The 22643-nt window shown below is 38.3% G+C and overlaps 1 protein-coding gene across 9 annotated transcripts in view; it reads left to right on the forward strand.

Moving 5' to 3' along the window:
• The window catches only part of NF1 (neurofibromin 1), a 247498-nt gene that overhangs the window by 113025 nt on the left and 111830 nt on the right, over positions 1–22643 (forward strand). For all 9 annotated transcript variants that reach the window (XM_060646729.3, XM_060646737.3, XM_060646735.3 and 6 more), the window contains 10 exons: positions 3761–4201; positions 4585–4724; positions 5006–5128; positions 5629–5712; positions 6238–6354; positions 6949–7130; positions 7246–7457; positions 10563–10724; positions 10862–10965; positions 14370–14505. In XM_060646729.3, coding sequence (XP_060502712.1) covers positions 3761–4201; positions 4585–4724; positions 5006–5128; positions 5629–5712; positions 6238–6354; positions 6949–7130; positions 7246–7457; positions 10563–10724; positions 10862–10965; positions 14370–14505 — 1701 coding nt within the window. The remainder of the gene's footprint in view (positions 1–3760; positions 4202–4584; positions 4725–5005; positions 5129–5628; positions 5713–6237; positions 6355–6948; positions 7131–7245; positions 7458–10562; positions 10725–10861; positions 10966–14369; positions 14506–22643) is intronic.

Below are 22643 nucleotides of genomic sequence, written 5' to 3' on the forward strand. Positions count from 1 at the left end.
ACCCAGAGGCCCCTGCTGCAAACATTATATTAACATTACATATTCAATTAATAACTGAATTTACTATGCCAGAGAATGGAACGTTATCAAGGGAAACCTGAAATGTACTAGTGGAACAGAACTGAAATGTAAGAAACTTGTGGTAATCATTTGGACCCTATTAAATAAACAGTAGAATTCAAACTAGGAAAAAACACTTAACCTAATTCTTAATGTGCTGCAGAAGTCAAGACACAAAAGATCCGCCCAGAGAGAACAATGCCACTATCAAAATTTTTATATTTCAGCTTAACTTTAACTTGACTTATTTAGCTTTTTTTTATATGTAATATGATGTAGTTCAAGAACATTTAACTGTAACTTGAAAACAGAATACTCACTACGATGTTCCCAGAGGCAAGAAGGGAATAAGCATTATTGTTTCTGTTGGAGGGAATCTAACCAAGACTGCCAAAAAGTGCGGTGAAAAGCAAGGCTGAGAGAGAAAATATGAACCCTGTGAGAGAAAAGTCTTTAAACCTATTATGAAAACTTCAGTTACTAAAACACAGGTTGATGATAGTACATTACATTCACCATACCTAGTCGATAAGAATATACAGAATGAGCTTTGACTGCCGTGTAAAAAATTCCTCTTTACCTGTTCTTGCCTAAATTTTCAAGGCAGCCTTCAATGAATCTCATTCAAATCTGTCTATAAGCCAACATACCAAGGAACAGAGAAGTTTCTCTGTTTCATTTCTTAATTCTTCAGAAAGATTAATTGAATCATATCGTGAACTGTATGCCACAATAAAGTGTTTCCAAGCAAACATTACCCAAACTAATGCCCGTTAGAGCATTATGTTGAATTGATGTTTTTGAACTAACTGCAGGTCCTTGGGTCCTTGACTAAGATGTTAATGGTAAATAGATGCTAAATTGGGAAGGTGATGTTGGAGATAAGATGTTCTACATGTGAATTAATCTGAACTAACTGCTCTTCACACCCAGATGCTTCATCACAATCAGCCATATTCTGATTTTGCGCTGATCTGGATGCTACTGCATCTGACGTCAGCCGCACTTAGCATATCATCAGCAATATGCCCATCATGGTGGTAATAATGGTAGGGTGGTGGTGCTGTGGACCAATAAATTGCAGGCCATTAAAGGATCCATTCCCATTCCCTCCCCCCCCACCCGAAAGTCCCCAGTGTGTGCAATACAAGATTCTTGAGATGCTTGTGCTATACGAATGGTGTTTATTTCCCCTGAAATACCATGCTCTGGATCTTGAGAGTGTGAACAGGCCTCTAGCATTTGTATTTGATTATCTACTGATGGCATTACTTAGTGTTAAAAACCAGGTCCTTTCCTGTTCCATTGCTTGTCCCACTTCTTTCTGATGGGCCTTGGGAGTCCCCTAAGCAAATGCCTGCTTGACTTTCTAACTTTCTGTTCTGAAGATCTGTACCACAACTGCTTTTAGGAGGATTGTGACCACGATCGTCATCTTCATCATCTTCTTTAAAGGGTTTCATATGTGCAGTGTCTTCTGGCTGTACCTCCCTGCTAGGGCTCCCAGCTGACTGGCTTGCATGGCTAGAATTCATCTCATTGCTAGATCCATCACTATGCCCACTACTGTTACCAGGACCAGTGCTTTCACCTTCACCGTTGTTGGCAGTTTCGTCAGAACTTCCCTGCACAGATTCCTCCGTGTCTGAAAGTCGCTGCTGCACATGTTTGGATCTACTAATAAGTTGTTCATCCATTTCAATGTCACTGCCTCCACTTTGATGGGTATCACTGTTATCAGTACTTTAAGGGCTGGCTGCAGGTGACCAAGGTGATAGAGCTGCTCTTCTGAGCTCTTCTTCCTCTTTCTTATTTAATTTAGTATTTAATAACGATGCAGAAGAACTCTATTTAGATACCTGAGCCTAGTACTTTATTTAATAATGTTTTAAAAGAAAAAAAGGTTTCATTAACGTTGATGCCAAGTACAATGTTTGTTCACCGCGAACACTTGGCTCAAGGGTTGAGACTGGATAAAAGAGATGCCTAAGTGGCAGTGGATCCACATTCTTGACAAATAAAGGAAATAAGTCACGTAGGTACTGATCACCGTGTTCAGCACTGCGGCAGCCCACATGCGATCAATACGCTGAGGACTCAGTCGCTCTTCTGCTAAAAACTTCAAACTCTCTTGGCACTGTTTGATAATCTCAGTATGTAAATTTGGTCCAAATCTATGTTCTACCACATTGTTGCTTATAAGCCAGTTTGTAAGTTCTTTTGCAATGGTCATTTCTGTGTCTGATACCAATGATTCTTTATTGTCAAGTCACCGAAGGTGTGAAGTTGATTCATTATCTGACATAGTCCAGCCAACCTCACAAAGTAGGTGACAGAAAATACCGAAGTAAGATCTAGGCTTTCTCTGTCAAAACATGCTGTCAAAGCAGAGATTTGTAGGCAATGACCCTGTCACCGTGCTACATGTTAAGTCACCATGTTGCAAGCTGTACTCTGTCTCTACTCTTGTTCGGAGAATTTGCATAAATACCTATAACGTAGGTCCTAAAAGGGATAATGTGCTGCACGACTGCAGGGATAGTAGTCATACTCTACTGTTAGCTCCAGCTGTAATAAATGCATGTGTCATAAGAAATGGTAGTTTCAGGAGTTCCTTATTCAAAGCGATCCATCATGGGAGAAAGGCCATTTTTCCCACAAAACAAACATACATAATGAAGCAATTGCAATGGTACTTCTACACCCTTTTATCATAGAATGCCCCTAATGTGTTGCTTTCTTGGGTTGATATGTTCTCTGTAATAGGATGAGTATTAGCTTATAAGCAGTATATAAAGAGAATTGAATTTGAAAAACCTTTGCCACACATAGTAAGAGTTTTTCTTTCTCATCTGTACTCCATAAACTAACAGGATCAGAACTCTCTAAAGATGACTCCTCAGTCAGATTCTTGTAGGATTTGATTATTTTCTGTTGTTTCTTGTTTTTCTGCACTCCTTTCCTTACAGTCCCTTCCTTCCTGTTTAGCGGTTCTTTTGCTTGATTACTCTCATCTTGCCATGCAGAATCTGTTAATAGTAGCATAATGCGGGTGCCTGGGTGGCTCAGCTGGTTAAGCGTTTCAATCTTGGTTTTGGCTCAGGTCATGATCTCACAGTTCGTGGGTTCAAGTCCCATGTCCAGCTCTGCGCTGATGGTATGGAGCCTGATTGGGATTCAGTCTCTTCCTCTCTCTCTGTCCCTCCCGTTTGCACTCTCTCTCTCTCCACAAAAATAAATAAACACTAAAAAAAAAAAAAATAGTAGTACAATGTTTGCAAAGCTGGTCCCAGAGTACTTGAACTTGGGCCATCACTAATAAGTGCACATACTACTTGGTTGAAAATTTCCAAATGCTTATATTCCTTGAAGCAGCATAGACATTGCCTCTAGGTCCAGGGATTGATAGAAGCAAATAATTTGATTGCATGTTCCTTTCTGAGCTGCAGTCCACAACCACCTTCTGGGTCTGATATTGCATATGTGTTTATCGCTACCTTAGTTCTGTACCTCAGTTCATTTGCCCTTGAGCAGTAAGATACCTTGATGTCATTAGAGATGGTTGGAGTGAAGACTTGCATTTTTTAAATGTAAAAAATGTTCTTTTGTCATGGAAGAAATGTTGGATAAAAAGTAATTTGTCAAGTCTCTCAACCCATTGAGGTTGGATTCATGCTTTCCGTAAAACTTTTGTGTTTAGGCTGCTGAAAGCCTTCACAAGACCATTGTTAAGAGGCGAATGTCTCATGTGAGTGGAGGAGGATCCATAGATTTGTCTGACACGGACTCCCTACAGGAATGGATCAACATGACTGGCTTCCTTTGCGCCCTTGGGGGAGTGTGCCTGCAGCAAAGAAGCAACTCTGGCTTGGCAACCTATAGCCCCCCTATGGGCCCAGTCAGTGAACGCAAGGGTTCCATGATTTCGGTGATGTCCTCGGAGGGAAATGCAGATACACCTGTCAGCAAATTTATGGATCGGCTGTTATCCTTAATGGTGTGTAACCATGAGAAAGTGGGACTTCAAATACGGACCAACGTTAAGGATCTGGTGGGTCTAGAATTGAGTCCTGCTCTTTATCCAATGCTATTTAACAAATTGAAGAATACCATCAGCAAGTTTTTTGACTCGCAAGGACAGGTAAAGTGTTCTGTGCTTTATTTTTCACCCTTTTCTTTGAATCGATTTGTTTGATAATGAAGCCTTTTTCTTTTTGATTATTTAATTCAATACTGGCATGAGCGTCCACTCACAATTTTTAAAAAATGGGCAGAAAATTGCAGAAAGAAGAATCATCCAATATAGGGAGCAGTTTGGTTTTTAGGAACTCTAGTTGTGGGTGTGCCAGGGGTTAGAAATGTCTTGGGTAGGGGTATGGGTGCCTATGTGTGTGTGTGTGTGTGTGTGCCTATTTGGGTATATGCCCCCGGGTGCTTTCTGGCATGTGTACGACAGGTCACGCAGTTTCATCTGTGATGTGTCTGCTCTGCGCTGATGCCAAAATGTATTTGTTCTTTATGTAGGTTTTATTGACCGACACCAATACTCAGTTTGTGGAGCAAACCATAGCTATAATGAAGAACTTACTAGATAATCATACCGAAGGCAGCTCCGAACATCTGGGGCAAGCTAGCATTGAAACAATGATGTTAAATCTAGTCAGGTAAGTATTCTACTGAAATGTAGCAGAAACACATCAGCATTGCTGGTTGCTAGTGAAATAATTTGCTATTCTTTATTGCACTCAAAGTGGGGTGCAATAAGGTAAGCAGAAGTTATGCATGTGCTCCTATAAATAAAAATATTGCAGTTTTCATAGTCACATTTCATCATTTTACTTAGAGGGTAAAGCATTTAGAAAACTTTTCTTTTGTTTGTATCTGATATGTGTGTTTTTTTTTTTTTTTTTCTTTTTTCCCCCTGAATGTTTCTATGTCTAAATAGATATGTTCGAGTGCTTGGGAACATGGTCCATGCAATTCAAATAAAAACGAAGCTGTGTCAGTTAGTCGAGGTAATGATGGCAAGGAGAGATGACCTCTCATTTTGTCAAGAGATGAAATTTAGGTGAGTTCTCAAAAGAGCAAAGTAGGGTCTTGTAAATCTTATGTTAAATGAAGTACAAAAAAACCAGAAAACCAAAAAAACAAAACAAAAAAAAACCCCAGCAGCTACTTGATTTTCCTAGGAAAGGGGAGGGAGAAAATGGAAAAGCAACAATTTACCTTTTTATTTTTCTCTCCCTGTATTTTCAAATCTCCCAAAGCTCTGTGCCCATGACAGTGCTCCCTTGTCTAAAATTATACTGGAGCTAAGAATTTGATTCTGCTTTCAAACTGGTACGATAGCTAAAGGCTGATGTGGAGTGTTGATATTCACGTTGCCTGTTTGTGTGCCCTTCTGCCTGTTGAGAGTTGGAGTAGCGGTATCTCTTTAATGAAACTGCCGTGTCACCCGAGTGATTTGGCAAATATTTGCACTATAAAAAATACTTGTATGACTAAAGGTGTATGTGTGACTTAAAAAAAAAATCGTCTGTTATTTTCCTTTTCTCTGCCATTCTGTAGGAATAAAATGGTAGAATACCTGACAGACTGGGTCATGGGAACATCAAACCAAGCAGCAGATGATGATGTAAAATGTCTTACAAGGTAAAGAGAGAGAGAGAGATGGAGAGGATGGTTTTTAATTATTAGCACGTTTACTCAGGGTGTTGATACTACATCATCACTATTATCGATATATTTTATGTGTTCTTTGGATATTTTGCATTTGAATTATTTAAATGTTTACTTTCTATTTTTAACTGAATGATTTTCAGTAAAACCCAGTGTGAGAAAGTGATGTTTGGAATTTCCTATATTTGCTCAGATGGTAAATACTTATTGTCACATGTCAGAAACTAATTGAACCCTGAAGTACATAATAATCATTCACATAAATTCCTTCGGTGAGGCTTGGTTTTATGAACGTTATCATCACCTTCTCCCTAACTTAAAATGCTTTTGCATTCTGGGTGTGCATGTTAACTCAAATTATTTAGGTTGTCCTAATAAGTTTAATGAAATAGGTGGTTCCTGAATTCCTAAAGTTCCATTAGGAAGGTGTTTATTTGCGGGAAGGTCGAGTGGAAGAACCTGAAACACTCATGTGGTCCTTAAATTTTCTTTCTTCAGAGACTTGGACCAGGCGAGCATGGAAGCCGTTGTTTCACTCCTGGCTGGTCTTCCACTGCAGCCTGAGGAAGGAGATGGTGTGGAATTGATGGAAGCCAAGTCACAGTTATTTCTGAAGTAAATTTCAGTCACCAAAAACGCAAAGCAAAAAACAAAGCCCCACATACAACAAAACAAAATCTAACCAAAGTGGCAAATGATTGTATGTAGAAAGTGGACCTTATTACTTGGCTATTATGGCCATTGGCAGCTGCTTATAAAATATAACCCGTGCATGAGGCAATATTCCCTATGATAGGACTGGGTTAGGAAAGCAACTGTGTTTTGTGTTTTTAAAGAAAGTGTCTGGTCATTGAATTATTGGCAGTAAAACCCAGATCACCTCATTAAGCCATTTAAAATGGCATTGTGTAAACTATTTGGACTACTAATTTTATATGGTAAACACTAAAAGTGTTCCCTGCATCGACCAGGAAAGATTGCATCTGCTTGGTGGCTATGTTATGAACTACGTGCTGGCTTTGTCAGGATAAAATCATACTCAGCATAGCACACTTCATGATGAGCCACACTGGCTGATTATCCCAGGACTGGAGAGAAGCAGATACCCAAGACCACTCGTGTGATGCACATGTGATAATTTCAGAAAAATCAGATTAGCCTTCTGGTTGTGGCCTTCACTGTGTAAGAGTCGATCTTTTTACTTCTCAGGTATTTCACATTGTTTATGAACCTTTTGAATGACTGTAGTGAAGTTGAAGATGAAAATGCACAAACAGGTGGCAGGAAACGTGGCATGTCCCGGAGGCTGGCATCACTGAGGCACTGCACAGTCCTTGCAATGTCCAACTTACTCAATGCTAACGTGGACAGTGGCCTCATGCACTCCATAGGTGAGATAAAATGAAAGCTTCGTAGAGAAATTGACAATCTAGAGAACTGGCACGTAAGACAAGCAAAATTACAACAGTCCATGTTAGTAAATTTGCATCTATCTATCCATATCAGGTTTAGGTTATCACAAAGATCTTCAGACAAGAGCTACATTTATGGAAGTTCTGACAAAAATCCTCCAGCAAGGCACAGAATTTGACACGCTTGCAGAAACGGTGCTGGCCGACCGGTTTGAGAGGCTGGTGGAGTTGGTCACAATGATGGGAGACCAGGGAGAGCTCCCAATAGCCATGGCTTTGGCCAACGTGGTCCCGTGTTCTCAGTGGGTGAGTTCTTTGAGGAAGTGCAAAACTGGGGCCTGGCACATAGCAGGTGCTTCCAAATTTATTCTTTCTAGGAATGTTTTTTTTAATGTTTATTTTGGGAGAGAGAGAGAGAGCATGAGCAGGGGAGGGGCAGAGAGAGAGAGGGAGACAGAGAATCCCAGGCAGACTCTGCTAACAGGGCAGAGCCTGGCACGGGCCTCAGTTTCACAAACTGTGAAACCTTGACCTGAGCCGAGATCAAGAGTTGGATGCTTAACCGACTGGGCCACCCAGGTGCCCCTCATTCCAGGAATGTTTATTGCATGAATTGCTAAACCTTGAGAGCTGGAAGAAACTTCAGATATTATTCGAGTGGTTTTTCAGCTATGGGAAAGTAGTTGTGGCTTCTAGCCCTTGGGAGTGTTCTTACCTTAAGTATGAGGATCTTATTCATCATATACTTACAGTGAAAAATTCCTTCCCTGTCCCACTGAAAAATTCAGTTTAAACACTGATCGAAAGAAAATTAAAACCACTGACCTGGGGGCGCCTGGGTGGCTCAGTCGGTTAAGCGTGCGACTTCAGCTCAGGTCATGATCTCACGGTCTGTGAGTTCGAGCCCCACGTCGGGCTCTGTGCTGACAGCTCAGAGCCTGGAGCCTGTTTCAGATTCTGTGTCTCCCTCTCTCTCTGCCCCTCCCCTGTTCATGCTCTGTCTCTCTCTGTCTCAAAAATAAATAAACGTTAAAAAAAAAAAAAAAAAAACCACTGACCTGGTCTGGTGTTTTCATGTATTACATGAGATGATTAGGGTTAAATCTCCTATTTGGTTGTCACTAATGCTAGAGCTGGAATTAAAGGCTTGTGTGTCCAGTTCACAACTCTTCTATAATGCACTGTACAATTTTCTAAAAAAATGTAAGCACTATATTTGCATTAGAAATTGTTGCTTGTTTTAAACACTGGAGACATAATATGGCTATTTGGTCTCTTATTCATCTATGTATGTATGTATTTTAGAGAGAGAGCAAGCACGTGTGCGCAGACGCATGAGTGGGGCAGGGGCAGAGGGAGAGAGAGTCTTAAGCACGTGCTGTCCTCAGCATGGAGCCTGATGTGGGGCTCGATCCCACAACTCTGGGATCATGAGTGAGCTGAAATCAAGAGTCAGACACTCAGCTGACTGAGCCACCCACGCGCCCCTGGGTCTCTTTTACTAAAAAATTTTCTATACCATACTATTCTATATTCTATACCATACTATTTTTAACAATACACGCTAAAAATTTGAGAAGGGTTGTCCTTTTCCATGCTAAAAATCGATTCCATTTATAGTGTACCAAAAACGATTTCAGTTTAGTAAATTACAACAAATCAGGTAATCTGTCATTGCCTGTAGATTTTTTTCTGCTTAAAAAGTCTGTAGGATCTTGTTCCTCATGCTTCAGTAAAGTTTAAACTCCTTACTCTGGCCTACAAGGCTCGACCCAACCTGGGCTCTGCCTCACCTCTGACCTCATCTCCTGCCACGTTCCTTCTTGTTCACCAGACTTAAAGATGTTAGGCTATTTCCACCTTCGAGAGTACCCTTACTGCCACCACTGCCGCCACCATCTGGAATGCTTCTTCCCTGATCTCTTACATGGCCAACTTCTTAAAAAACCTTTTAAAGCTTAAAAAAAAAAAAAAGAAAAAAATCTCTTTTGTAGATTTCAAATTCTGTTGCTTAGTGTTTTCAGAATTTTGCAGGGAAGGGATTAGATGGAAAAAAATGAGCACAGTACTCCAAAAACAGATTTTGTGGCTGAATTGTCTCTCATAATTATACTTGACTTTAAAATGGAGGAGAGGGGTGCCTGAGTGGCTCAGTTGGTTAAGTGTCTAACTCTTGATTTTAGCTCAAGTCATGATCTTACCGTTTGTGGGATTGAGCCCCACGTCAGCACAGAACCGGCTTGGGGTTCTCTCCCTCCCCCTTTCTCTGCCCCTCCCCTGTGTGTGTGCACTTCTCTCTTTCTCTCTCAAAATAAATAAAAAAATAATAAAATGGAGGAAAGAATTTTTATATCTAGTCACATATGTGGAATGTCACCATAGGGAGTAGAACAGAATATCTGGGTCTTCTTTGGCTTCTGGATTGTGTGGTTAGGATTGTCAAATTTTTTGCTTTACTCAGATACCAGATTTGACCAGGTAAAGGCATTAGAAGAGCTATGGGCCATGATCCTGGCCTTTGCTGTCACTGCTTGAAGGATGGGGCATCATTTTATGGCTACCCTTAGTCTATGTAAATCTCCTCGCCGCACTGTGTGGTTAAACAGTGGTTTTACTATCACATCGTTTTCCTGGAGTGTACCAAAAAATACCACGGGGAATTATGAGGGTAACCATTCAGGAAGTATGTGGGAATTAGCTGTCCACCTTCGCTTTATACATAAATCTTGCTAATCTCTTTGTTCTGAATACACAGCCCACATCTTTTCCCTTACTTTCTGCAAATCCTATAATCTTTCCATTTTTGTTGTCTCTCTGCTGAGCCCATGTTCAGTGTATACTGAGTTTCCCTGATCATGTGAGCCGAGAGTGGAGCTCTTGTGGTCACCAAAGTCTCATTCCTGCTCACTGGTTTTCTACGAAAATGATTTGGGCATATCAAACTAAACTCTTTGCCATCATGTTCTATTTCTACTCTCTTTAATTTTGTCATGTGATTTGAACTGAATCTTGGCTTTTTTTCTGTCTAGGCCTGGTAAAACCTAGGCCTTTCTTAATTTTCATCAGTTAATTCGTAAAATTAACAGCCACTGGGGCACCTGGTTGGCTCAGTCGGAAGAGTGTGTGACTCTTGATCTTGGGGTTGTGAGTTTGAGCCCCACGCTGGATGTAGAGATTGCTTAAATAAGTAAATAAACAAACTGCTTTTAAAAAAAAAGAATTCACATCTGCTATAGGCATAAAGAAATAGTCATCGTAGACAAATGGACACAGATAGATCTCAGGGAGAAATTAATTAGTCACCACTTAACTGGATTTAGCAGGTGGTTGACAGTTTTGGATTTACCTTTCAGTTTCCTGCTAAAGACAAATGGGATTATTCATGCTAACTCAATTTTGTTTTGTTCTCAGGATGAACTAGCTCGAGTTCTAGTGACTCTGTTTGATTCTCGGCATTTGCTCTACCAACTGCTCTGGAACATGTTTTCTAAGGAAGTAGAATTGGCAGACTCCATGCAGACTCTTTTCCGAGGAAACAGCTTAGCCAGTAAAATAATGACCTTCTGTTTCAAGGTTTATATCCATTTATTCTTTTGTGTGTGTGCCAAGGTATGGCAAATTGATTATGTGCAGAACGTACAGAGCAGAATGTCTTTAACGCAAGATATTTGGAGAAGGCGCAATAAATTCGTACCTGTGTATTTCTTTAGGTATATGGTGCTACCTACCTACAAAAACTCCTGGATCCGTTATTACGAATCGTGATCACATCCTCTGACTGGCAACATGTTAGCTTTGAAGTGGATCCTACCAGGTTTGTCATCCTCTCATCTGCAACTTTTCTCGACTTTTTCACTGCCACCGTGTGGGACCAGACCCTCAGAGGGTTTCTCCCTCTGATTCTTAAAATGAGTCTTTAATTATAAAAGTTACACACAAATACATTTTTCTTAAAAAAAATTTACAGGTATCTTTGGCTGCCATGTATAGAGACAGAGACTGTTACTAGTTTAGTCTGTTCTTTGGTGGTTTTTTTTTTTTTTTTTTTAGTGTATTTGCATGTACATAAATCAAGTTGTAGAAACTGTGTGGCTAACAGTGAGTGCTTAATATAAATGGAAACATGTTGTACACGTGGTCTTGCAACTTAATTTTTTTAACTTGGCTCTGTCTTCAGTCTTTCTGTGTCAGTATAGAAAGATTAACCTCATTGTTTTTACCTGCCATATAATATTTGATAGATTGGCTATATCATGATTTAGCCAATACCATATCTATCCTTTTTTTCCAACCAATTAAAAAAAAAGTTATTATTGAAATAGAATTGACATACAATGTTGTATTCGTTTCAAGTATCCAGTATTTTGGTTTGACAATTCTGTGTATTACTCAGTGCTCATCATGACAAGTATAGTCACCATCTGTCACCATACAGCGTTCTTACAACATTATTGACCATATGTCCCCAATGTTGTACTTTTCATTTTCATCTCCATGACTTATTGATTTTATAACTGGAAGTTTCTGCCTTTGAATCGCCTTCACCTGTATCACCCATGTCCTCTGGCAACCACCAGTTTGTTCTGTGTACTTAAAAGTGGTTTTCTTGTTCATTTGTTTTGTTTTTTAGATTCCACATATAAGTGAAATCATACAGTATTTGCCTTTGTCTGACTTATTTCACTTAGCATAATATCCAGTTCCATTCATGTCACAAACAGCAAGAGTTTTTGTTTTGTTTTTTTTGTGTGTGTGTGCTGGAGTAATAGGTGTGTGTGTGGGGGGGGGACACATCATCTTTCTTTGTTCATCTATTGATGGACACTTGAGTTGCTTCCGTATCTTGGCTGTTGTAAATAATGCTGCAGTAAACATAGGGGTGCATGTATCTTTTCAAATTAGTGTTTTAACTTTCTTTGGGTAAATACCAAGTAGTGGAATTATTGGATCATATGGTATTTCTATTTTGAATTTTTTGAGGAACTTGCATACTGTTTTCCATCAATAGGTGCGCCTACCAACAGTGCACAAGGGTTTCCTTTTCTCCACGTCCTCATCAGTACTTGTTTTTGTTTTTGTTTTTGTTTTGATACTAGCCATTCTGACTGGTGTGAGGTGACACCACATTGTGGTTTTGATTTGCATTTAGCTGATGATTAGTGACGCTGCACGTTTTTTCATGTGTCTCTTGGCCACCTTTATGTGTTCTTCAGAAAAATGCCTATTCAGGTCCTCTGCCCATTTTTGAATCAGATTATTTGGGTTTTTTTGGGTGTTGAGTTGTGTGAGTTCCTTAAATATTTTGGATATTCACCCCTTATCAGATACATCGTTTGTGAATATCTTCTCTCATTTAGTAGGTTGCTATTTTATTGATGGTTTCCCTGCTGTGTAAAAGCTTTTTATTTTGGTGTAGTCCCAGTAGTTTATTTTTTCTTTTGTTTCCCTTGCCTGAGGAGACATATTCACAAATGTGTTGTTGTGGGTGACATCTGAGAGATTACTACCTATATTTTCTATAGGAATTTTATGATTTCAGGTCTCATATTTAGGTGTTTAATCCATTTGGAGTTTGTTTTTATGTATGCTATAAGAAAGTGGGCCAGTTTCATTCTTTTGCACATAGCTGTCCGGTTTCTGAACACCATTTATTGAAAAGACTGTCGTTTCCTCGTTTTCTATTCTTGCCTACTTTGTCATAGATTAATTGGCAATGTAGGCATGGGTTTATTTCTGGACTCTCTTTTGTGCCATTGATCTATGTGTCTGTTTTTGTGTCAGTACTATACTGATTTGATTACTATAGCTTTGTAGTATATGTTGACATCTGGGATTGTGATACCTCTAGCTTTTTCTTCGTTCTCGAGATTGCTTTGTCCCTGAAGTCTTCTGTGGTTCCATACAGATTTTTAGGATTATTTGTGCCAGTTCAGTGAAAAACTATTGGTATTTTGATGGAGATTGCACTGAATCTGTAGATTGTTCTGGGTAGTATACACATTTTAATGATGTTAATTCTTCCAATCCAGGAGCATGGTATATCTTTCCTTTAGTTTGTGTTGTCTTCAGTTTCTTTCATCAGTGTCTTATGATTTTCAGAGTATAGGTCTTTCATCTCTCTGGTTAACTATTCTCCTAGGTATTTTATTCTTTTTGGTAGAGTTGTAGATGGTGATCCTATTGACTTTTGCTGTAATTTCTCAACGTTGTCTTTTTCCTTTTTCAGGTTATTTGCTGTAGGAATTTTATGAAACCTAAATCTTTTTGTTACTTTCTTTCTTAGAACATTAACTGTTCCCTATTGACTACAAGATAAAGTACAGAGTTTTCTAACTACAGCTCATTATCACCTGTCATTCTTTCATGTGTTTTCTGTACATTAGCTCCAATATGCACATGTTGTATATTTTTTAAAGTGGCTTGACACATGGTTTGTTGGGGTTGGAGATGCCTGATAAATGATATCCCTCTACCCAGCCCAAATTTTTAATTTTTTTAAGGTTTCTTTATTTTTGCGAGAGACAGAGAGAGACAGAGACAGAGTGTGAGTGGGGAAAGGGCAGAGAGAGAGAGGAGACACAGAATTGGAAGCAGTCTCCAGGCTCTGACCTGTCAGCACAAAACCCAACACGGGGCTTGAACTCAACAAACTACGAAATCATGATCTGAGCTGAAGTTGGACGCTTAACTGACTGAGCCACCCAGACGTCCCTTCCCTGCCCAACTTTTAAAACCAAAAGAATGGAAGGAGGAGGGCTGCGAAGGAAGCACTCAGGAATCAGTCATCACCTTTATTTTTGATAAAAATGTTTAGAGTGTGTGGCTTTTGATCCTGTGGGTGAATAGGCTTGCTGATATTTCGCCTTGAATTAGACTCATCTACCTCATCCCTTGCATAGCTGGATAACTACAGACATGTCTCACAGGGAAGCTTTTTACCACAGAAGTGGAGAGCAAACCAGAATATATCTTGTCTGCAGGCAGACATATCCAGAACGGAGAGGATGGCACTGAGCAGAGTATATATTAAATCTGTGAGAATATAAGGGGATAAGAATTCTTATACACAGTTGTCAAAATTATCTTTTTATAGTTTTTTTATTCAAATCAAGATCCCAGCAAAGTTCAAACAATGCATTTGGCTGAAAGTCTCTTTTAAAGGGCAGTTTCGTTTGTTTATTTTAAATGGATTTTAACCCCCCCCCCCCCCCCTTATAGGTTAGAACAATCAGAGAGCCTTGAGGAAAACCAACGGAACCTTCTGCAGATGACTGAAAAGTTCTTCCATGCCATCATCAGTTCCTCCTCAGAATTCCCCCCTCAGCTTCGAAGTGTGTGCCACTGTTTATACCAGGTATGCTTAAGGTTAGAGAGTACCATTATTAAGCCAAAGCTGAAGTGAAAAGAATGCTTTACTAAAGAGGAATTTAGCTGCTGATAGTGGGTGGTTGAAAATACTGAGTCAGTTTGGATGAGTAATACACTAAGCCTTGTCGGAATTGGCTTTTAAAAAAACTTAAATATTGCTTAGGAGACAGTTTGAAGTATTTTAAGGGGGTACTAAAAATAAGTTTCCTCACATTGGGAGCAAGTTTAAAATGCACAGAATCTCTTGGATATAACAGATATGGTTGAAATGAGATATATTATGGAATTTTCTTGGTTATCTTTTGCCTGAATTACTCATAAGGCCTTTTGAATGTGAGGCACGTCTGCTCCTTGCTTTTTGTACTGTTGAAATGCTTGATCCATAATTTTGATTTCTTAAAATATGTTTGTGTCAGTTTTTCCTAGAACCAATTAATCTGATTATTTTACATAGAACACTACTTCTAAAATAGATTGCACCAACATTCAGATCAAATTATTAGACTTTCTAGCACTAGCACTGCAAGTGATGCTTCTGAGTTCAGATGTCTGCAGTCATTCCCTACTTGTTGAGGATATTAGGTCTGTGTTCTTTTTATGGCTTTCACTGTGCTTTTGAATTGCATATGCAGGTTCAGGGATGATATAATAATTCCAGGGGAAATTAGTGCAAATCTGTGTTAGTCTGTTCAAACTATGATTCTGGAAGAAAAATCAGTGGGTCTGGAGTTTGGGACAGGGGTGGGTATAGGGGAAAGAATTTACACATTTACCAAAACCCATGTCTTTATGTCTTTTTCTTTGCAGAGTCATCCCCAGCCATTTGTTTTTTAGCACAGGGCTTCAGTTGCTTAGAGACATTAGCAAGATCAGTGAAATCACCATTTTAAAAAGCTGTTTCAGGCTGCTCTGTGTGAATTATTCCCCCATTGCTATTTATAAAGATGTTTTTGCTGTATCACTAAAAGAAAACTTATAACAGTTAACAAAATGGCAGTAGTCCTTTCCTATCAATAATTACTTTAAATATAAGTGGATTAAGTTTTCCCAATTGAAAGGCATAGAGTGGCTAAATGGATTAAAAAAAACAAGATCCTACAATATGTTGCCTACAAGAGGCTCGTGTTAGCCTTAAAGACACACGTAGACGGAGAGTGAAGGGATGGAAAAAGTCATTTCAAACAAATGGTAACCAGAAAAAAAAAAACAAAAAAAAAACAGGAGTAGCTATACTTATTTCGGACCAAATAGACTTTAAACTAAAAATGGCAAAAAGAAACAAAAGTCAATATATAATGATAAAAAGGGGTCTATACATTAAGAAGATACAATAGTTATAAATACTTATGTGCCCAGCATTGGAGCACCTAAATGTATAAAGCAAAAGCTAACAGACCTAAAAGGAGAAATAAATAGTAATAAAGTAATTGTTGGGGACTTTAATACCCTACTCTCAACAATGGATAGGTCATCCAGACAGACAATAAGGAAACAGCAGATTCGAACAACACTTAAATCCCAAATGCACCTAACAGACATATATGGAACATGCTATCCAACAACAGCAGAATATACATTCTTCCAAAACACACATGGAACATTTTCTAGGATAGACCATATGTTAGGTCACACAACAAGTCTTAGCAGATTCAAGAAGATTAAAATCATACCAAGTATCTTCTCTGACCACAATGGCATGAAGTTAGAAATCAATTACATGAGGAAAGCTGGAAAATGAGTGAACCCATGGAAATTAAACACTACCCTGAACAATTAATGGTTAAAAAAAAAGAAATTAAAGGAGAAATAAAAAAGTTTCTTGAGATAAATGAAAATGGAAACACAACATACCAGAACATGTGCGATGTAGCAAAAGCAGTTCTAAGAGGGAAGTTCATAACAGTAAACACCTATGTTAAGAAGCAGGAAAGATCCCAAATAAGCAACCTAACTCTTTCTCTTAAGGAATTAGAAAAAGAATAAACTGAGCTCCAAGTTAGCAGAAGAAAGGAAATAAAGATTGTAGCAGAAATAAGTGAAGTAGAAATAAATATAGAAAAACCTCAGAAAAGAAGAGCCAGACTAAGAGTTGGTTCTTTGAAAAGATAAACAAAATTGACAAACCTTTAGCTAGACTAAGCAAGGAGAAGAGAGGAAGGACCAAATCAAGAAATTATAAATGAAAAAGGAGACCTCACAACCGATACCACAGAAATTCAAAGGGTCATAAGAGACTACTGTGAACAAACTAGACAACAAGCTGGACAACCTAGAAGAAATGGAAAGAGTCTTAGAAACATACAACTTATCAAGACTAAATTAGGAAGAAATAGAAACTCTGAATAGAATTCCCAAATTCTCCCAACAAAGAAAAGCCCAGGACCAGTTGGCTTCCCTGGTGAATTTTACTAGACGTTTACAGAAGAATTAACAACCAGTCCTTCTCAAACTCTTAGCAAAAATTGAAAAGAGAGCACTCCAGACTCATTTTGTGAGGCATTACCCTGGTACCAAAACCAGAAAACGACACTGCTAGAAAAGAAAACTATAGGTAAATATCATTGATGAGTATAGATACAGAAATTCTCAGTAAATTACTAGCAAACAATTCAGCATATTAAAATGTTCGCACCATGATGATGTGGGATTTATCCTTCGGTGCAAGGATGGTTCAGCATCTGCAAATCAATCAGTGTGATGCATTACGTTAATTCAGTGGAAGAAAAGAATCATATGATCATCTCAATAAATGCAGAAAAAGGATTTGACAAAATTCCACATCCATTCATGATAAAAACTCTTAATAAGTTAGGCATAGAAGGAATGTATATCAACATAATAAAGGCCATAAGTGACAACCACACAGCTAACATATTCAGTGGTGAAGGGTTGAAAGCATTTCTTCTAAGATGAGGAACAAGACAGGGGTATCCACTCTTACCACTCCTATTCAACATAGTACTAGAAGTGCTAGCTAGAGCAATCAGGCAAGAAAAATTAAAAGCCTCAGAATTGGAAAGGAAGAAGTAAAATCGTTTCTACTTGCAGATGATATTTTATATATAGGAAGTCCCAAATACAACCAAAAAACAGAGCTAATCAGTGAACTAAGTAAAGTTGCAGTACACATAATTAACATACAAAAATCAGTAGCATTTCTATACACTAACAAATTTATGGGAAAAAATAGATCCTATTTACGATGGCATCAAAACAATAAAATACTTAGGAATAAATTTAAGAATGTGAAAGATCTCTATTCTGGAAACTATAAGCCATTGATGAAAACAGATTGAAGATACAGATAAATGGGAAGGTATCTTGTGTTCATGGATTGGAAGAATTAATAGTTTAGATATGAATAGTACCAAAAGCCATCTGTAGATTCAGTGCAATCTCTATCAAGTTTTCAGTGACATTTTTATAGAAATAGAAAAAAAAGCTCTTATGGAAACACAAAACACCCTACCTCCCCCCCCCAAAAAAGAACAAAGGAAGCATCACATTTTCTAATTTAAAGCTATAATCATCAAAATAGTAGGTACTGCATAAAAACAGATGGACTGACCAGTGGAACAGAATCAAGAGCCCAGAAATAAACCCAAGCATATAGAGTCAACTAATTATGACAGGGGAGCTAAGAATATTCAGTGGAGAAAAGACAGTCTTTTCAATAAATGGTGCTGGGATAACCAAATATTCACATGTAAAAGAATGAAATTGGAACCATATCTTAAGTCCCTGACAAATTAACTTGAAATGGATTAAAGATTTAAATGTAAGACTTAAAACCATGAAACTGCTAGAAGAAAACATAGGAATAAAGGTTCTTGGCATGGGTCTTGGTAATATTTTTTGGATATGACACCTAAAGCACAGCAAACTCAAAAATAAACAAGCGGGACTACATCACACTAGAAAGTTTCTGCACAGCAAAATAAACCGTCCATAAAATGAAAAGACAACTATGGAGTGGAGAAAAAAATATTTGCAAACCGTGTATATAATGAGTTAATATTAAAATATATAAAGAACTTACACAGTTTTCAATAGCAAAAAAAAAAAAGCAAATTTAAAAATGATTAGTAGATAACTTGGAATAGACATATAGATATTTCTCTAAAGAAGTTACATGAAAGGCCAAAAAGTATATGGAAAGATGTTCAGTATCACTAGTCATTAGGGAAATGCCTGTTAAAAAAACCACAATGAGGTATCAACCCATGCCTGTTAGAGTGGCCATCATCAAAAAGACTAGAGATAACAAATGCTGGCATGGATGGAGAAAAAAGGGAACCCTGTGCACTGTTGGTGCATTTGTAAATTGTATAGCTACTGTGGAAAACAGTATGGAAAATCCTCAAAAAATTAAACATAGAACTGCCACATCATCTAGCAATTCCACTTCTGGGACTATATCCAAAGGAAACAAAACACTAACTTGAAAAGGTATCTGCACCCCCATGTTCATAGCATTATTTATAGTAGCCAAGGCATGGAAACAAAGATCCATCAACAGATGAATGGTTTAAAAGAATTGTGGGTATGTACAAAATGGAATATTATTGAGCCATACAAAATGAGGAAATCTTGGCATTCGTGACCATATACACGGCCCTTGAAGGCATTATGCTAAGTGAAATAAGTGAGAGACAAATATACTGTATGATCTCACCTATATGTGGAACCATGAAAAAAAAAACAACACAGCTAAACTCATGGAAAAAGAGATCAGACTTGTGGTGGAGGTTGGAGGCAGAGGAAATTGGAGGAAAGTAGTCGAAAGGTACAAATTTCCAGTACTAAGGAAGTACTAGGGACATAACGTACAACTTGATGACTATAGCTAACCCTGCTCTATGACACATAGGAAAGTTGTTAAGAGAGTAAATCCTGTGAGTTCTCATCACACTTTTTGTCTTTCTTTTTTTATTGTATCTGTATGAAAAGATGGATGCTATCTGAACCTATTGTGGTAATTATTTTTACAATATATGCAAATTATGCTGTAAGCCTTGAACTTCTTATACAGTGACATATGCCAGTAATTTCTCAACAAAGGTGGAAAAAAGCCAAAAAAAATCTTGTCATCATATACATAGATGATAAAGTATACCTCGCATTAAACTTTCTTAATTTATCATTACTCTTACTGCCTTTTTAAAATAGCTCAAGGAGGCTTAGGAGAACCCCACGTAATTTTTTCAGCTACTTAAATCTGAGACTAGAGGGTAGTTTAGTTGTAATTTGAAACCCTATACAGTGAACAATATCTTGAGTTGGGGCACTATTCAGGTTTTTCTTCAAATCTGATTCATTTTTTCTTGTTTATAAAACTAGGCAGACAAGAAATGGTGAGCATATATTTAAAATAGTATGTGTCAACTTCTTGGTCGGCCTTAGTAGTTTTCAGAGAACATTTCGTTTTCTGAAGTGTCAGTGGCTTTGACTTGAGTTAAAAGTGAATGGTTACCGACTACCTGATTACATGATTTTACTAGATTTTAGTAAAATTCTTCATGTGGTTGGCATCCTAAAGGAAAAAAAAAAATTTGTGTCATCAGCAAACTTGGGAGTCCAATCTGAGGCCATGATTCTGATAAGGTAAAAGGAACAGGGCTTGGCACTTTGTAACTACTTGGAAATATGTAATGAAGGAATAAATTCTCCTATCCATTCCACCCAAGTAGACAAGATTCTTGCCAGCTTTCATAGGAAGAGAGGAGGTAGTGAACATAAATCAGAAATAAGAGCAAAGTAATCATTTCTGGCTTATTAAAATACTATGTGTTGTACTTTTTAAAGCATGCCATAATTAAATATCCTGCATTATAGCAGAGCTGAACTCTCGTATTAAAATTTCACATAAAATTATTCTCTTTACAAATATTATTTAAATGTTGTGTCAGCGCACTGGTTGAAGTAAGTTTCAATAAGGTTGAAGCTTGTTGGAATGTAGAGTACGGTAGAGCAAAAGTGAGCTATTTTATTTATAAATAAGGTTTTGTTTTTTAATAAGTGATAACAGAATTTTAAAATTACTAATTTAAAAAAAAGCTTTGATCTCAAGTTATTCTTTCACTGAGTCTCCTACAAAATGTAGTTTTCCCTTTAGTTTGCCCTTTTATTCTTATTCATCTTTCCTCTGGCTTTTTCTTGCCCTCTTGACTTTGGCAGTGACATAATGGTACCTTTGTACTTCTGTGTTCTGCTGGGAAGGATAGTAGTCGATTGTTTCCTCTAGTAAACATGGCTCCTGCTTTGGGACTTGCTTGGAAAATTTTGAAAAGTGAGGATATTGATAGCTAATGAACTTCTCTGAGCATTACCTCTTTTTTCCTGAGTTCATATTTTTGACTGTTAAGCTTTTTTTGAATCCTGCTTTAACCAGGTTTCTTATTTTGTATGTCTCCTTAGTGAACTGGGTTCAGATTACGTAAGAATAGCCAACTGTGAACATGTGTGAGACTTATAATTAAGACATTTTTCCATGTATTTATTTCCACTTGTCCCCCTAATAGTTTTGGAATACAGGTTTTCCCCGCTATCCCAAAGTGGAGTGTTCCTGTGAAACCTTTTGTAAGCCTAGGTGACATAAAGGGAAGAAGTACTTACCATTAATTTATATGGAAATTTTCTTAGCGTTCTCAGACCCCCAAAATAGCCTACTGAATCATACCAAATAACACATAAAAGCTAAAATAACATTAACATGTAGTAAAAACAAGAATAATATGATAAATACACAGCCTGTATAAAGTACAAATAATGTATGTACAGTGTAGTTTGGCTTCCCAAAATTGGGAAGACGGCACACCAGAGGGCTGACAGGTGGTGATAGTGGTGTGTTAGGCTGGGGTGCTGGAGGTTGGGGTCGTGGGAGGTACAGGAGTATGGAGTATAGGAGAGAGAGGAAGAGGGTCACCTGTTAACATCTCATCATTGTCTAAATCCATCAGTGCGAGCAGGTCACTAACGTCTACGCCTTCTTCTATGTCTGCCTGCCTCGATGTCAAATGTCGAGGTTCATCGTCTGCCGTGGCTAATGTGGCTGGTGTGGAAGGCTTGAAATACGACAGTATGCTCAACTGCTCAGCCTCTTGCATTTTTCTATACTACAGTTATTTGTAGGCACTCAAAACGTTATGCAAACCTGCCCTAAACCTACGTGCCCTTTGAAAATTAAAGCCATACTTTTCTGCAATCACTGCAGCACTGTCCGTTGTAGCAAAAATCTCACTCAAGTGCTTCCCGTTCAGTTCCTGGATAACTGCACTGTCCGGCCGTTCACTGATGCGTTCGTTGTCGATCGGTGTTCTCTCCTCTTGGAGTTGTATCACCTCTTCATCTGTCACTTCTTGGTCATGGAATGCCGAAACCTTCAACAACATATTCAGTTTCCACAAACTGATCCTCCTTAGCCAAAGTCAGTTGGTTTGGCCGTATTTATTGTTGGTTTGAAGCCTTTAAAATTGTTCACTGCTTCAGGAGACCATCCACTAAGCACCATTTCTCACCCAGACTGTTAGCTTATCAAGAGGATCTCCAAGGTTGGCGAATGCCAGTTTTAAATGGTAGTCTTTCCAGATCCTTTGTAAAAATCCTTTCGAGTTGGCTTCTCTGTTGGTTCTTGCATATAGGAAGCTTTAATCGTGCCCGTTAGGCCTAGGACACATGGTTGTACCAACAACGTCACATTCAACAGGAAGAACACAACCGCAGTGTTACTGTCATACTCAGTAATGCTGGGTGGCTGAGCAGCACAGTTTTCAACCATCAGAAGACACCTGTTATCACGATTGTTTTCTCTACAGTATTTTCAACAAAAGGACTAATGTATCCACTCATGCACTCAGAAAAAAACCACTTGGATATTCCAACCACTTGGACGTGATTTAAACACGAGAAGCATATCCTTATCAGTGCCTTTAAGTGTCCTTGGATTTTCTGAATGGCATACTAGTAGAGGACTAAGGACAGCATCACCAGTGGTGTTAATAGTAGGCATTAAGGTAAACCTGTCCTTTGATGCCTTGCGTCCTTTAGCCTGCTTTTCTTCTATTGAAATACATGTTTTTTGTGGCAACTTTTTCCACTAATAAATTGCAGTTAAACACTTGTTTA

Source organism: Panthera onca, chromosome E1 (assembly GCF_046562875.1).
Source record: "Panthera onca isolate mPanOnc1 chromosome E1, mPanOnc1 haplotype 2, whole genome shotgun sequence".
Lineage (NCBI taxonomy): Eukaryota > Metazoa > Chordata > Mammalia > Carnivora > Felidae > Panthera > Panthera onca.